Source organism: Arvicanthis niloticus, chromosome 2 (genome assembly GCF_011762505.2).
Source record: "Arvicanthis niloticus isolate mArvNil1 chromosome 2, mArvNil1.pat.X, whole genome shotgun sequence".
NCBI classification, from domain to species: domain Eukaryota; kingdom Metazoa; phylum Chordata; class Mammalia; order Rodentia; family Muridae; genus Arvicanthis; species Arvicanthis niloticus.
In genome coordinates this window covers 89,870,426-89,887,187 of record NC_047659.1, presented here as the reverse complement: position 1 = coordinate 89,887,187, position 16,762 = coordinate 89,870,426, and the positions used below count along the sequence as shown (strand labels likewise).

General features: G+C 41.9%; 1 protein-coding gene across 2 annotated transcripts in view; it reads right to left on the bottom strand.

The window, feature by feature from the left end:
• Positions 1–15,179, bottom strand: part of Bub1b (BUB1 mitotic checkpoint serine/threonine kinase B) — a 53,904-nt gene extending 38,725 nt beyond the window's left edge. The window contains exons 1-5 of one of the 2 annotated variants that reach the window (XM_034495327.2): positions 14,913–15,179; positions 13,305–13,451; positions 7,940–7,999; positions 6,500–6,644; positions 668–864 (exon numbers count right to left, since the gene is read on the bottom strand). In XM_034495327.2, coding sequence (XP_034351218.1) covers positions 668–864; positions 6,500–6,644; positions 7,940–7,999; positions 13,305–13,451; positions 14,913–14,926 — 563 coding nt within the window. In that variant the 5' untranslated portion in view covers positions 14,927–15,179. The remainder of the gene's footprint in view (positions 1–667; positions 865–6,499; positions 6,645–7,939; positions 8,000–13,304; positions 13,452–14,912) is intronic. The other variant, XM_076929482.1, reaches the window with a different exon arrangement.
• Between the last annotated feature and the right edge of the window lie 1,583 nt (positions 15,180–16,762).

The window sequence follows — 16,762 nt, the reverse complement described above, 5'->3', positions numbered from 1 at the left end:
AATAGAGCTTTTCACAATTGAAAATTTTCATTCTGTAACATAGTTAAAAGAATAATGAACGAGGCCATTATTCTGGGGTTCCATCTCCCAATGCTATAATTTAAAACAAACTACTTAATCCGGGAGAAATAGACTTACAAATCATATATATGTTACAAAAGGCTTGTATTTAGAACGTATAAGGAATTCTTTTTGTTTCTTTTGTTTGTTTTGAGATTAGGGTGTAGACCAGGCTGGCCACAAACTCACAAATGAACTTGCCTCTGCCTCCCAAGTGCTAGGATTAAAGGTGTGCACCACCATGCCTCACTCCTAAGAATTCTTAGCACAATTAGTTAAAGGAACTAAACTCAACAAGTTACATACTGGCTATTCTGTGACATCCTGGGAAAAGTAAAACTACAGACCTGAAGGACAGGTGGGTTTGTGAAGGTCAGGGAAAGAACAGGTGTTAACTATAAAGAACAGCATGATCCGGTTCTTGTACAGGGAGTGGAATCATCTCACCCTTGAGAATGGTTAAAAACAAGTAAGCACACCTAAGTGCATTTTACAGTAAGACAAAAAGGTTTATAAAGGCAAACAGCAATTAGATAAATTTAATACAACCAAGCATTCTTTGGATATTTAAATAAGCATTAGAACAGGCTCTGGAGAAGCAGATTACCTGTGCTGGGACTGCAGTCTGTCCAGGGGCTCAGCCTTGCGTTCAATCCCTTCCTGAAATACCATGTCCGCTTTCTTGAAGTTTTCTCTAGCTTCGTATTCTTCAGCCCATGAAATATAGAACTGGGCAAGGGACACTCCAATTCCTTGGCTTTGTAAATAGCTGTACATATCCAAAGGCTCATTGCACAAATGCCCCTGCAATACATTAAAAACAGTACCAGTTAACCAATTTCCTTTCACTTATCAAATGCCTGTTATGTGATTAAACAACCACTGGGGAAGCTACATGCAGTCCCAGTGTTGAAGAATACGTATAAAATACACTTGGGATAAAGACTCAAGAAAGACACAAGAGGAATCGATCACCTCACAAGTAGGCAAGGGAATAGAAGGCTTCAAACAGGAGGTGACACATGATTGGACTGGACAGGAACTGGACTCTCATCAGATACAGAATGGGAAGAGTATTCTCCCTATGTCTGGCATAAGTGAAGACAAAGACAAAATCTATCAAGGCAGGGCAGTGGGGAATCCAGAGGAAAACGCTATCACAGGTCTTAAATGTCAAACTAACTGATTTTGTTTCTGTCTGATAGTAAGAGAGTTAAAAGCAAAGACAAGATTTGGTTAAGTCTGTTTGTATTTAAGAAACTTGGTAAGATCAGGTATAGTGTAGAATTTGTGTTGTTGTTTTGTTTTGAGGGTTTCTCTATGTAGCCCTGGCTATCCTAGAACTCATTCTGTAGACACAGGCTGGCCTTGACCTTGGTGATTCACCTGTCTCTGACCTACTGAGTGCTGGGATATGCCACCACTACCTAGCTAGTGTAGAAATTTTTAAAGCAAAAAGAAAGAAAGAAAGAAAGAGAGAGAGAGAGAGAGAGAGAGAGAGAGAGAGAAAGAAAGAGAAGAAAAATTCCATGTTTGACATATTTCTACATTTCTTGGCCATAAGAAAATTTTATTTCACTGTATTTTTCTTTTATATAAAGTGTGTGTGTTTGTTTATGGAGGTATGGTCTTACTCATAGTCCAGGTTGACCTGGACTCATTATATAGAATAGGATGGCCTTGAATATGTGATAATCAATCCTCTTGCTTTTGCCTCTCAGGTGCTCGTACTACAGACAGAGCCACTGGACCTGGCCTCAAATTTTTATTGAGCAATAATCCAATGTCACTCAACACATAAGTCAATGGTTAGAATAAGTAGCACATGTGCACTCAGAATAAACAGTAAGCTTCCATATTTGTGTTATTATGACTCATATCATACAGTACAATTCAACCACTCACTCCACAGAACTATTAGAAAATCACCGACATCAGAGTGCAATCCTGCACTGTCAGAGCATTACAAAACTCTGTGCAGAGTCAGATCTTGTTGAAAGCAGACACTGCAGGAAAGTTAACTTTGGGGATCACCACCTACGGAACAGAAGGACAAGTACTACTAGCTTTTAATCTGGACTCGCCTAGTAGAGTCAGGACTTTTCAAAGGGAAAAGTCCCCAAAAGCACCCAATATTATCACAATTAAAAGTAGGTATGAGTACAGATATATTCAGCTACTGCACAAACCTGACAGCCCAAGTAGCCACAGCAATTACAACATGCAGCATTTTTCCATGCTATTCTGATTGCAATTATTTTTTTGTCTGTCTGTCTGTCTGTTCCCCCCCCCCCCCGCTTTCTCTGGGTGAGTTGTGTGTATGCTAGTGTACCAGTGTGTATAGGTGCAAACTATGGCCAGAGATCCCTCTTTTTCCATAACTATCATATTTTTTGAAACAAGGTCTCTCACTGAGCCTGGACTCACTAATTCTGCAAGATCAGTTGGCCATCAACTCCAGGAACTCGCCGCACTGGGACTACAGCATTGGTGCTGGGGGTCAGGACCCAGGTCCTTCTGCTTCTACAGCAAGCACCTTACCAACCAAGCCACCCTTCCAGCCTTCTAGGAGTTTAAGGAACAAATGTAAAACATATGAAGAGATGTCTTAACAAATGATTTATAATTGGGCAAAATTAGAAGTTGTTTAAATACAGAAAAATTGGTTAACAAATTAGAGAATGTCAACTACACATAATGTTATGCATCCATTTAAATGTAACTGAAGCAGACTGGGGCAGTGGCTTGCACAGGTAGAAATACACAGTAACACACTGGAAATAAGCAAACCCCTAGAGATCAAATTATGCTAAAATAGTAAATTTCTTTCTAAGAGGATTATATAAATTTAAAATGCTATAATGTACAATGTATAATGTATATGTACAATGTAAATGTATAATGTATAATGCAAAGTCATACTTTGCTCTCATGTTTATCTGATCCTACTCAGCAACATGAGATCAGACCCTTAATATATTCCTATACCTTCCCTGTAACAATTTGACATATGCAGCCTTCTCTGAATAGGGCTATGCTACAATCACACTCAATGGCTTCAAGCCCATCTTCTCTAATAAAACAGTCTCCACAAAGGTAGAAAGCATTGTCACCTACAAATTACCCCTGCCTCTAACCAGGGTTTTTGGTTTTTTGTTTGTTTTTTGTTTTGTTTTGGTTTGGTTTGGTTTTTCGAGACAGGGTTTCTCTGTGTAGCCCTGGCTGTCCTGGAACTCACTCTGTAGACCAGGCTGAAATCCGCCTGCCTCTGCCTCCCAAGTGCTGGGATTAAAGGCGTGCGCCACCACCGGCTGGCTCTCACCAGGGTTTTATATGACTAGTCTGGAAAAAATGAAATCAAACATGCCATCTAAAAACCTTTAATCTTATTTTATTCTGGCTTTTGGAGACAGGGTTTTGCCACATAGTTCTGGCTGACTTGGAATTCCCTATTAGACCAGGCTAGCCTCAAACTTTGGAGGATCTTATTGTTTCTAATTTTGAAGTACTGTGACCACAGACTTGTGCTACTCTGTCTAGCTTCTATTTATTTATTTTTAACAAAAATCATTATTACTTCATAGTTTAGGTTTGCTTAATCAGTAAACACTGTTTTGTTTTGTTTTCCCTACCTAGATTGGTGTTTTCTCATGATAGTGCTTTAGGAAACTTACTTGAGTGTAATGTCAGTTTAGGATCTAGTCTTCGGTTCTCACTACACAGATAAGGCTTAAAAAGTTTAATATATGTGGCTTTCTGATTGACCTTTGCTCTTGCATATGACATAGTCAGAAAAGGTCAAATTACTCAGAGTAGAATTAGAACATTTAAGACATAACATAAATAAAAAGACAACATGGCTAGATGAATAGATTCAAAAGTTAACATTTTTGGCAACTTCTAAATAGTCAAACTAGTTTTACCTCTTTAACTGAAAATACTGATTTTCTAGTAATAATTTTTTTCTTAGCTAGGTTATAGGAATCATTTATAAAACAATTCTGACTAGAAAAAAAATCTTTTCATAAAGAAAAAAAAAAAGATATAGTGTGAAGACTCCCTGTCACATCTTTGACCACCCTCTCAAAGAAAGAAAAAAAGTCAGTCATTTAATATGTGCTCTGTCGCTCCATGTACATATTTCAGTGACTACTAATAATTTCACAGCTGAGCATTTGATTGTGATGGCTGTTTAGACTATACCTTCAGACTATCTGTGAGGATAATCTGTGTGTGTGTGTGAAAGCTTCCACTTCATTGTGGACTGATATTTTTCCACACTACTGGGATTTCATCCTGGCACTGAACTCAGTGGTAAAGCACCACTACCAAGTGCTCTACCCAGGTGCATCCTGAGCCCTCTCTCACTTTTTATACTTTGAGACAGGGTCTTACTGATTTCCTTGGACTGGCTTTGAGTATACTGCACAGTTCAGGCAGGTTTTGCCCTGTGATCCTCCTGCCTCAGTCTCCTAAGCAGTTGGATCACATAACAAGTCTGTTAGTATAGTTAGTGGTTTACAGTATTCTACTCACTAATCACAGAAGTTGGCTGGAGAGCTGGGTCAGCAGTTAAGGAGATCTGCTCTGGCAGAGGATCCAGGTTCAGTTCACAGCACCAACACGGAGGCTCACAAACATCTGGAACTCTAGTTCCAAGGGGATCCAATGCCCTTCAAGGGCATTGAACATACATGCACACTTAAATACATGCAGGAAAACACTCATATAAAATAAAAATGAATAAAATCTTGTAAAAAAAAATAGAAGCAGTCTCTCAAATATAGATTAAATGCATCACCAAACCCAGCTCAAATGGTTATTCAAGTTTCTAAATGTTCATTCTTAATTTTTGTAGTATTGTTAACAATCTGCAGAGAAGTTCTGTAAACTTAGATTACACCTTTTTCTTTTTCTGTGCTAGGGACAGAAGGCAGGCTTTCACGCACGCAAGCAAGACACGTGCTCTAGCTGAGCTCTGCCGGCTAGCCCTGCACCACGCTTCCACCACAAACATCATTATTCCCTTTCACTAACACCACGACAACATAACTAACAAAGAAATTATTCCCACCGATTTACGAGAAATTATTAATTCAGGGGGTGGGCAGTGGGCGTATGTGCACATGAGTACAGGTGCCCTCAGAGACCAGAAGTGCTGAATCCCTTGAGCTGGAGTTACAGGCATTTGTGAGTCTCCTGATTTAACTGGTGGGAACCAATATGGGGTCCTCTGGGAGAAAAGCAAGAACTCTCTAACTCTTGAGCCATCTTTCCAACCCCTGTAATTGTTATTTTTAATAACTCCAATTAAATAGTCATCAGTTCCATGAATAAACTAGCTGGACAAGTTTATTTATCTAATGTCTCAATGTTCTCGTGAATGGACAGTTCAGCTGGTGAGATGCTCACCACACAAGCACCAGGACCAGAATCTGGATTCACAGCACCCACACTGAAAAGCTAGTTGTGGCAACATGAATGTATAATCCCATCACTGGGGAGGCAGAGGAAGGCAGATCCCTATAGTTCACTGGATGGCCAGCCTGGCCAAAATGGTGAGCTCCAGGGTGAGTGAGATACTCTGTCTCAAAAAGAATAAGGAAAAACTCAGTACTGATGTCTGGCTTCCACATGTACATGTGGGGTGTATGTGTGTGTGTGTGTGTACGCACACACATGAGTACATGTACATGCACATACATATAAATATTACATGAGATAAAATGAAGGACAAAAATCTTGATAAACCAGCAGGGAGCACAGCTTCTGAGCTAACAAATCAATTTAATGTTCTCTGAGAACAATCCCTTGCTATAAATACAGTCTTGTAACTAGGATCTCTCAGGTGAATTCTAACTTGTCACTAGAATGCCAAAACCTGCCAACATCCCACAGAAATAAAAATCACATGACTTCTTATACTTGATTTTAGCAGTATTATTTTAGCTTTCCTATGTAGCCCAGGATGGTCCCTCCTACTCTCTGTCATTCTTGTGTTCACTCCTTGTCAACTGTTGCTCCTCCTCTTGACCTATGTTGACTGTATTTAATCCTGTTTACAATAAACAGAAAGTTCTCGGATTAAAGGTATGTGCTAGGGTTAAGCCACACCACAACTAGAAACAGGCTTTTCCAGTACAATCTCACAGTGCAATCAAATATCCAACAACATTCTTGGATTAGTGTGTGCCAGGGCTGAGCCACAGAACTAGAAACAAGTTTTTCCAGTAAATAACACAATCTCAGGGTTTACAGTGTGATCAAAATAAATATCCTGCAACAATGTTATATTTAAACCTTTAAGTCAAAGCAACTCAATAGATCCAAATACTTATTAATCATTAGCAGCTAATTGAGTTCACTTTTGCCGTTTTTTAATTAGATACCTCTACAGGAAAACTATCAGTTTAATATTCTGAGTTCAGATGACACTCACCAATTTGATCCAGAGACTGAGGAACCGGGGGTCACTATAATAGCGCCTCTCCCCCTGGAGTGCTTCTATGGCTCTCTCTAGCAACATCGACATGTTACTCTCCTTCCCCCCTTGAGGGTAGTTCTGTTCTGTCCAATTAATATATCTGAATGAGAGAAGGAAAAGAACAGTTTTGCATTGATGAATACTTTTGCTTTGGTTCTAAGGCTCATTCTGAATGGTTTTTGCTTTTGCTTTTGAGTCTCACTCTCTAGCCCTGGCTGGCCTGTATTCAACTATGTGGACCAGGATGAACTTGACTCAAAGGGATCCACCTGCCTCTCCTCCTGAATGCGTAGATTAAAGGATGTCCCAGCACACCCAACCTATTCTAGATTTACTTATTTATTTGTGTGTGTGTCTATATACTGCATGTGTGCAGTGCCATTAGAGGCCAGAAGAGGGCATCAGATCCCTTAGGATGGAGTTGCATAGGGTTGTAAGCTGCCATATGAGAGCTGGGAACACAACCCAATCCTCTGGAAGAACAGCCAGTGCCTTTAACAGATAAGCAATTGTTCAAGCCTTCTATTCTGGACTTCTTTACTAAGATTTATTCATTTATTTTATGTATATGAGTACGCTGTTGCTTTCTTCAGAGACACCAGAAGAGGGCATCAGATCCTGTTACAGATGGTTGTGAGCCACCATGTGAGTGCTGGGAATTAACTTAGAATCTTAGAACAGTCAGTGCTCTTAACTACTGAGCCAGCTCTCTAGCCCCCTCTACTCTGGATTTTTAGGCAGAAATATTTAACTTATTCAAAGTAGGTTTCTTTAGAAGTTCTCAATGACATGTGCCAAGCCTCTATTTCTCAAGCTTTCTTGAAGCACTTGTAACAAACACTCTAAGGAAAGAGAGTAACACTGAGGCCGGGCAGTGGTGGTGCACACCTTTAGTCCCAGCACTTGGGAGGCAGAGGCAGGCGGATTTCTGAGTTCGAGGCCAGCCTGGTCTACAGAGTGAGTTCCAGGACAGCCAGGGCTACACAGAGAAACCCTGTCTGGGGGGGTGGGGGGAGGAAAGAGTAACAAGCCTTCATGTTGTGTCATGCTCCAGCCTTAAACACCTCAGGGAAACTGTAGTTTAACTATTATACAGCCCTTCCTTAGCATATGTAAAGTTCTGGGATCTATACACAGCCCTGCACAACAAACCTTAGAAAACTACCGAGGCTGCTCTGGAATTTTCTGCCAAACAGCACTGTCTGCTCCATCCACCACACCATATCCCTCTAACTGAGAAATGAAGCCACAACAGTCATCTGTGAATGTCTCTGTTGTTCTTTCCATACAAACATCCTCACCTGTCCCAACATCCTCACCTGTCCCACACATCCTCACCTGTCCCACACATCCTCACCTGTCCCACACATCCTCACCTGTCCCACACATCCTCACCTGTCCCAAACATCCAGAGGGTCATTTCCAGAGTAAAAGCGGATTTCAGCTTCAAATGCCCTGGAATTGAAACATCGTATGTTAGCACAAGCAGTTCACAGCCCCAGGAAACAGGCCTCCTTTCCATTTCTACTCACTTCTCAAGGAGTTCACAGTGATCTAAGTAACTAGACTAGAGTTTGAGAATTTGTTAAATAGAAATAGACGGCGTTTAACTCAGTGGTGCAGTACTCAAGACCCTAGTAGATTCAGAAGCAAGCTTTTTTTAAAAAAAAAAAAAAAGGGCAAAAATCACACCAAATCAATTATGGAATACTGTTTAGGCTAGAGAGTTGAAAGTGCTGTCTCAGTAACTTTCTATTGCTATGATAAGACACCATGACCAAGGCAACTGACAGAAGAGTTTATTGGGGGCCAACAGTTTCAGATGGTTAGAGTCCATGACCACCATGGCAGGGAGCATGGCAGCAGGTACAGCTAGAGCATAACTGAGAGTTTGTGGTGTTGATCTATAAGCGCCAGGCAGACAGGGCCAATGGGCCTGGTGTGGGCTTTTGAGACCTCAAAGGCCACCCCCAGTGACACTCCTCCAACAAGGACATAGCTCTTAATCCTTCCCACACCCTATCAACTGGAGACCAAGTCTGTTCTGCTTGCTCTTGCAGACTACCCAAGTTTGATCCCAAGCACCCACACCAGGTTGTCATAACTACCTACAGCTTTATTTACGTATGAGTGCCTGCTTACATGTATGTATGTGTGCTTCATGTATGCAGTGCCCAAGGAGGCAGGAAGAAACATGAGAGAAGTACAGTTGGCTGTGAGCCGCCATGTGTGGCTGGGAACCAAATTTGAATTCAGTGCAAATGCAGTAAGTCCTCTTAACCACTAAGCCATCTCTCCAATCCCACCCTTCCAAAAATAAAATCTTTCAAAACAATCAATCAAACAAACAAACAAACAAACCAACCACCAAGTTCAGTTTTCAGTACCTGAATCGGGTAGATCACAATCACCTAGAACTCTAGGTGACAGGGACCTGATGGCCTCTGGCCTTAGCAAGCACATGCATCCACATGCACATACCCAAATACACATATAAATTTTAAATAATAAAAATAAATCTTAGAAACCCTGTCTCAAAAAACCAAAAATAAATAAATAAATCTTAAATGTAACAGAATCCCACCCCCAATTAATTTAAATATTAATACAAGGAGCTTGTGATTGGGCAATGGAAGTGAAGGAGGAACTGAAAAGTTTAGGGGAGGAGGAAAGAGAGAGGGGACAGGGAAAGAAAGGAAGGAGGATGGAGGAGGGGGAAGACGATCCAAGTTCCAAGTGGCTTTAAATAGCCACAGGTAGCTATGAATATCATAGAAAATAATTGGGACAACTTGTCTAATCTAGGTGGGCAGCTTGTATCATTATCAATTGGCTCAGAAATTATTGTGTGGGCATCCTGTGAATTGAGAATTTATTAGTATATAAATCTGACTGATAAAGTATAAACTTCTAGAGTTTTGATTTACTGGATTAAGGGAATTTGTGACAACTAGCCACAAGGGGTAGATGGCTGAGAAGGTACAGGCGGCTTTGAGGCAGGTAAACCAGAGAAGGGAAGGAAGACTGCCTACTGGGGCTAGCCTAGAGGTGGCGAGACACCTATAAAATGGGGATCATAATATTACTTATTAGGTTTGTTTATATACATATTTTAAAGATTTTTGTTTGCTTTAGAGACAGGGTTTTTCTTTGTAGACCAGGCTGGCCTAAAAAAAAAAACAAAAACAAAAACAAAAAAAAACAAAAACAAAAAAAAAAACACAGAAATCTGCCTGTCTTTGCCTTCTCAGTGCTGGGACTAAAGGTGTGCACCACCACTTGGGTAGGATTTATTTTTAATAGTGCTTGCTGTGTGGGTATGTGCATATAGGTACCCATGGAGGTAAGAAGAGAGAATGTATGTCAGCTTTGGTTAGAGAAGCTTCTTTTTGTAGTGGGGGACAGAGAAGGCAGAGACTCAGTCAAAGCACTGAGAAGAAGCAACTGTTAGTGCACAGCTCTAAGTGGGACATCTTTATCCCCTCTGAAGCTCAGGGAGCATCACAGAGGATGTGGGAAGAGATAAACGGAGAAAGCATCCTAAAGCACTGTCTCCTGGACACAACATGGCTATTCCCCACCAATTCACAGCAGCTGTGGTTACCTGCACAGACCGGACAAAGAGAAGGCTCAGTGGGCAAGGGTGCTCACTGCCAGGTCTGAGGACATGAGTGGGATCCCAGAACCCACATTCCTGCATGTCATCCCCTGACCTCCACACAATAAATACAATAAACAATACATACAATAAATAAATACTAAACAACAACAACAAAACCCGTCAACCAAGATCAACTGCGGATGGGGGCAGGCTCACGGGCTCACGGGCTCACGGGCTCACGGGCTCACGGGCTCACAGGCTGCGCCCCTGCAGCAGTTATCAGTTGCTGGAAAGGGAATTTTTTTTCAGGTTTTGGTCACTATTGGTTACTTACGACTGAGTACCTCATGGTTCATGGAAGCAACCCTAGTTCAACTCAGTGGGTCACACACACACACACACACACACACACAAAACTTGACAACCCAACAAAACAAAAAAGGCATGAAACTAGGAATGGTTCTTCTTGAGAATAAAGAGGAGTTGGGCAGGAATCAGAGGGGAATAAGAGGGTAAAGGGGAGGGCGCGAAAATTACCAAGAAAATTATAGAAACATGAAAACGTCGAGTAATAAAAATATAAACTAATAAGTATTGTAAAGACAACTTTAATGTGGGTGTAGTGACAGGCACAAGCCTTTAATCCTATTTTTCTTTGGGAGTTTTAGACCATCTTGGTCTACAGAGCAAGCTCCAGGACAGCCAAGGCTACAGAGAAAAAAAAAAAACTGTCTCAAAAAAACAAAACCAATCAACAAACAAACAGAAAACCCTTTAAAATATTAATAATAAAATAGCCAATAGTGTCTTACGTCTGTAATTGTTGCATAAGAGAGGCTGAAAGTTCAATGCCAGTCTGGCTACCACAGTGAGTTCAAGGGCAGCCTAGGATACTTGGGGAAGTCCTGTCCAAAAACAATAGATAAATAAAAACATTTCTGACACACAAAAAATTATACCTCTAATAAAAATGGCCAAGTATACTCATGAGAAAAAAAAAACAATCAACAATACAAAACGGGCATGGCCCTTGCCGAGAACAGATAGTAACCATTTTAAGAAGCTAAAATGGAGGTAGGAACTAGGAACAATCATAATATATTAAAGAAAAGAGGGATTTTTCTAGATCACCTGACTTTATGGTCCTGGATTTAAGCTACTCTATGGCCCAGGAAGTCCATTCCAAGGGGGTAGTGGGAATCACATCCACAAAAAGCCTTATCAAATATCCACTGGCTTGATTTTCAAAGAACAAAAGACTGAAGGGAAACTGGTGAGTGGCAAAGAGTACTCACTCAGCTGTGAAGAGGACACATGGTACATGCAACAGGGGAAGTACTCAACACACTTCACTGAATGAAGGAGCCATGGGATTCTACCTACAGAATACTCTACAATAAGCTGGTCATGGTGACAGACTGGTGCCCCAAAAGTCCATCACCTGGGACTGCAGGAAGTGACTCACAAGTTGAGGCCAGTCTAGACTATAGAGCAAGCCCCTATCACAAACAAACAACAAAACTCCAAAACCTTATCTTGACAGAATTCTATCTAGTCAGCAGGTGCTTTCATGGAGAGGGGAGGACTGAGGAGAAAGAGGGAACTTCCTAAAGTAAGGGCTTATGACGAGATGCATTGTCTTACAGCATACTCAAAGATCTGAGTGTGCTATATCCAAATTATACTCAAAAGAAATTCCCAGCACTATGGGATAGCTCAATGGTAAATGCACGCTTAGTATTCAGGAGGCCCTGGGGCCAATCCCTGAAAGCATGAGAGAGCTGGAGAGATGGCTCAAGGGTTACAAGAACACACTGTTCTTGCAGAGGACACTGTGCTGGGCAGCTCACATCAGCCTTTAACTCCAGCTCTGGGGGATCAAAGCCCTTTCTGACCTCTTTGCAAACGTGTACTCACACATACTCACACATGTACATATAATGGAAAATAAGTAATTTAAAAAAAAAAAAAAAAAAAGGAGAGGGGAAGATGAAAGAGCAATGAATAAGAGTCATTCAGATGAGTTTTTGTAATGTTAACCAAAACGGGAAAAATAGAAAAAGGAAGGTCATGTAGGAAAGAAGAGGTTTGTTCTCTGACAACAGAATTACATCCAGATAAATCTGTCATCACTGAAATCAGCCTAGGTGAATAATCACTAACTACATCTATCCTGCCAGGCGCCACAACTTAGCAACACAACACACTGAACACAGCTCAGCCTCAGAGACTCGGGGTAACTGGGTGCTACGGCTCTCTGCAGCTGCCCAGCATCTCAAGGTAGTCCTGCATATCCTTCACCCTTGAAAGACCACATTTTAAAGTATGATTCCTGTCAAATGAGCATCATTTCCACACTCCCAGAGCTGTCTACACGTTACAGTAGCAGACACTGAGAAGACAAGAGATGTCAAGGGTAAAGTAAAAGCAAACTGAGGGCAGAGACTGGGATGAAACATGGCAGGAGCGGGTAGCAAGGAGAGTCAGACAAGTAGAGAATCCAGTACAGGATCAAGCTCCAGGCACCAGAGCAAGCATCAAGAACAAAATAAAGGCACAATAGCACATGGTGTCATCCCAGCACTCAGGAAGCAAAGGCAGGAGGATCTCTGTTAGTTCAAGGCCACCCTGGAACTTCATAGTGAGTTCTAGGCCAGCTAGGGTTATAGAAAGAGACAGACTCAAAAAACAAAAACAGACTACTACTGTCTACACCGAAATCATAAGAACACTGTTTTCAAAGATCTAATTCAGTAAGTATGGTTGCACATTACAATTTAGCCTGAAATAAATACTATCTCAGGCAACTGAAAAGCTTGCAATCAGAAAACAGAGAGAACAGATTCCCATACTATCACTGAAGAGTATTCCTTAGGGCAGTGGCTCTCAACCTGTGGGTTGCAACTCCTTTGGGAGTCAAAGGACCTTTTCACAGGGTCACATAGCAGACATCTTATATATCAGACACACTGACAGTAGCAAAATTACAGTTATGAAGTAGCAACGAAGTATTTTACGGTTGAAGGCACACCAACAGCATGAGGAACTACATTAAAGGGTCACATCATTAGGAAGGTTGAGAACCACTCGCTGCCTTAAGGCCTTCTGCAGCTTCATCTGCATACCGCCTATCGCACCTGGGACTAACAAGCTACATACCGTTTCTGCTGCTGCAGAGCGGCGTTGCCAGCTGATTCCTGCTGTGCCAAAGCTCCCTGAAGTGTGGACATGACCCGGCCATGCCGTAAGGGCTGCACGTTTTCTTTACTCAGTTCCCACTCATCTCCCTCCAGGCACATGGCTTCACTATGGAGAAGGAAACAGAAATAAACCCAACGCCAACACTGTTACAGCACCACACTGTGATGCCATCTTCAGAGAGGTGACTTCTGTGATCTTTGGGGTTGGAGCAGCTGGCACATTGGGAGCATTATCATTCTCTTCAGCTTCTGAGCCTATCACATGCTCTCCAAGTTTATGCTCAACAGAAGACAGAACTTGGCAAGGGGGGTTGTTAACAATATTATTTAAATAAGTTAAAGCCAGGAAAAATAATCTTTAAAAGCATCATAATTTTAGCAAAAAAAAAAAAAAAAAAAAAAAAAAAAGCTAGCAGTTCTATGTCAGGCATGGGTTCACTTGACAATGAGACACCAACAGAAGCCTCCACTCCTGTTTCTAAATATGTACATGACTAGCTCTTCTCTTTTTTTAAAAAAAAGTATTCATTCTCTCTCTCTCTCTCTCTCTCTCTCTCTCTCTCTCTCTCTGTGTGTGTGTGTGTGTGTGTGTGTGTGTGTGTGTGTGTGTGTGTGTAAGTCAGAGGACAACTTTGGGGAGTTGGTTCTCTCCATCCACCATGGGGCATGAGCAAACAGGTCCTTGGTCTTGGTAAAAATCATCTCTGTCCACAGAGTCATCTTACCTGTCCATGACTAGTTTTGACCCAAATACCATCTCATCAGTGAGGACTCTGTTCAAATCTCCCCCTGCCTCTACCCCCCACCCCCAAACCTCATTGCTAGGTAATGAATCTAAGGCCTTATGTCCCTTGAGCAAGTGCCTACCCGACTTACAAGTCCAAACCTTTCTGAAACTGCACAAATTCCACCTCCAGTGCTGCCTGTCATCTCTTGCTTTATACTTTTAATACTGATTCTGATTTTAAATGTGTCTTATTGTTTTACACACATACACACACACCCCGATTCATTCCTCCCCAGAACTTGAGCTTCACAAAGGAGGGATTTTGTGTCTTTTACTGTTCGCCTTCAGTGTTCAAATGGTAGTCAATAAATTCTGTTCCATGAATGACAGCTTATGACAGGGCAATGACCCAGTTATTATGAGTTCCACAATTAAAATGCATATTAAATTCTAACCTAGAAAAACTGCTCTATATTTTATAGATGAGGAAAAGCTGCAAGTGTTCTGCTCTTTAGATTCATATGCTACTAGCAAAATGAGAACACCTATTAGTTGAAACCAAGTACTTTACAAATAACTTGAATTCTCCCAGAACTCCATAAAACAGTATTAATATCTGTGTCACCCTTCTCCCCATATAAACATGTTCAAGGTCAAATATAAACGGCAGAGGTGAGTTTGAGACCCTGATCACAAGACTCTCCCAGTTTTGCCCCTTGGCTAGATGCAGGACTCCACGCCGTTGGGAAGGGGGTTTGGGAGGACCCGCTCTTTGCCGACCCCCGCGATCCTCCTCGCCACCCGAGCACCCAGCTGCAACAGCTTGGCTACGGCCCTTACCTCGCCGCCGCCATCCTGCATTCCCAGTTTTTGCTCTCGCCCGTCTGCAGACCTTCTTCCTCCGAGTGCCAACTGTCTGAGCTTCCCTCAACCTTCAGCTGACTCTGGACCTGCGAACACTGTCACCCCGTGCAGCTAAACTAAATCAGGTACCCGATTTCTTCTCAAAGTAGCTACCTCACGCCCCATCACGCCCGGGCCGCCAAGTTTCAAATTTAACGACTCTTGACGCAGACGTAGCCTCGCCGTGCCCCGGCACCCGCCCCCTCCCAAAGCATTCTGGGGATTGTAGTGTATCCTGGGTTTAAGCTCACACTGCGCGATGCATAATGGTAGTTGTAGTTTCGGGGTTGAGGCGCTGCGACCAATGGTTGTCCTAGCAGGCTCAAGCACTTCGGGTTTGATCAGTGTTTCCTCTAAGGCAAGTCTTCGAACCCAGGGAGGGACACCTTAATAACAAGAGGTTCTTTGGTGTTTTCAGTTTCATTACATGTCTTTGAGTACATGTGCACTTCTGGGTTGCTCAGAACAATTAACTGTGCTCCCCAAGGTCTTGTTGTCTGTGCCGTCGGTCTTACACCTGTCCAGGGATCCTTAGGCCACTCTTACCCAGCTGTTTCCTGTGGAAAGATTGTGTTCTCATTTTTATCTTTTACACAAGACCTGGTTCAGCACTGCACTTCCTTTCCCTCAGCAAGCCCTTTCACCTCTACAACTTCTCAACTTTGACCAACTTCCTTTAAACTCTCTTGGAAGTGTACCATTTGTTCTCTCATGCAGCCTAGCCAGATGTCCTGTAAACTACGATATAACACAAAATACAAACAGGGTAAGCCCTTTGCTTGTTTCACTAGGACTAAAGGTCACAGGCTTGGTGGTACAGGCCTATATCTCAGCTACTCTGGAGACTGAGATGTGAGGATCAAGAGTTCAATACCATCCAGGAAAACTTAGTGAGCCCTTACCTTACAATAAAAAGTTCGATTTTGTTTTTTGTTTGGTTTAGTTTGGTTTGGTTTTTTTTTTTTTTTTTTTTTTTTTTTTTTTTTTTTTTTTTTTTTTTTCAAAATAAGGTTTCTCTGTGTAGCCTTGACTGTCCTGGAACTTGCTCTGTAGACCAGGCTATAAAAGTAACTTTTATTCTCCAGTTATAATTGTTGTCTGAGAGGCTTTCTGCCTCTATCTGCTAACTTAGACCCAGTCCTAAAAACTTCTAGCCTCCATAAAATCTAATCTAGGTCAGCCTCTAAGAATTGTTGAATAAGCTCACTCTTTCTTGTTCTTTCTGAACTCTAGCTGGCTGGTTCAACTCAATTGTTCTGGCTCAAACTTCCCTCCCAGCTGACTGACTCAGTCTGCCTTCTCTCTCGGCCCCTGGATTCCTTTGCTTGGCCTCAAACTAACTCTAGCAATCTTTTCAATTTTTTAATCTTCTGGCTCCTTCTCATGCTCATCCTGTCTTTACCTGTGTCTAGTTTGTTCTCTCTTCAATCTGTCTCTGTAAAATTCTCCAGGTAAAACTGCCTCCTTCTCCCTCGCTCTGCTGCTCTGCTGTCCCTCTTGACTCCACTGTCCTGTACTCTCCAGGTGCTCTACTGTACCCCTGTACTGCACTCTCTTCTTCCTGTACTGTCTGTCTCTCCCTTAAGTAGCTTCCCTTCCCTCTGTCTTCTTGTTAGAGATGTACATAGCTTAGTCTGTCAAATTTTTCTCTGTTTGTAGTAGGAGACAAACAAGTAATTTCAGGGCATTGATACCCAGAGCAGAAGCAGATAAATTAGTCAGATGAGCATATAGGAGGAGCATCCAACTTGGCTCTTGAGTAGAAAGGGAAGCCATGAGAATGTCTC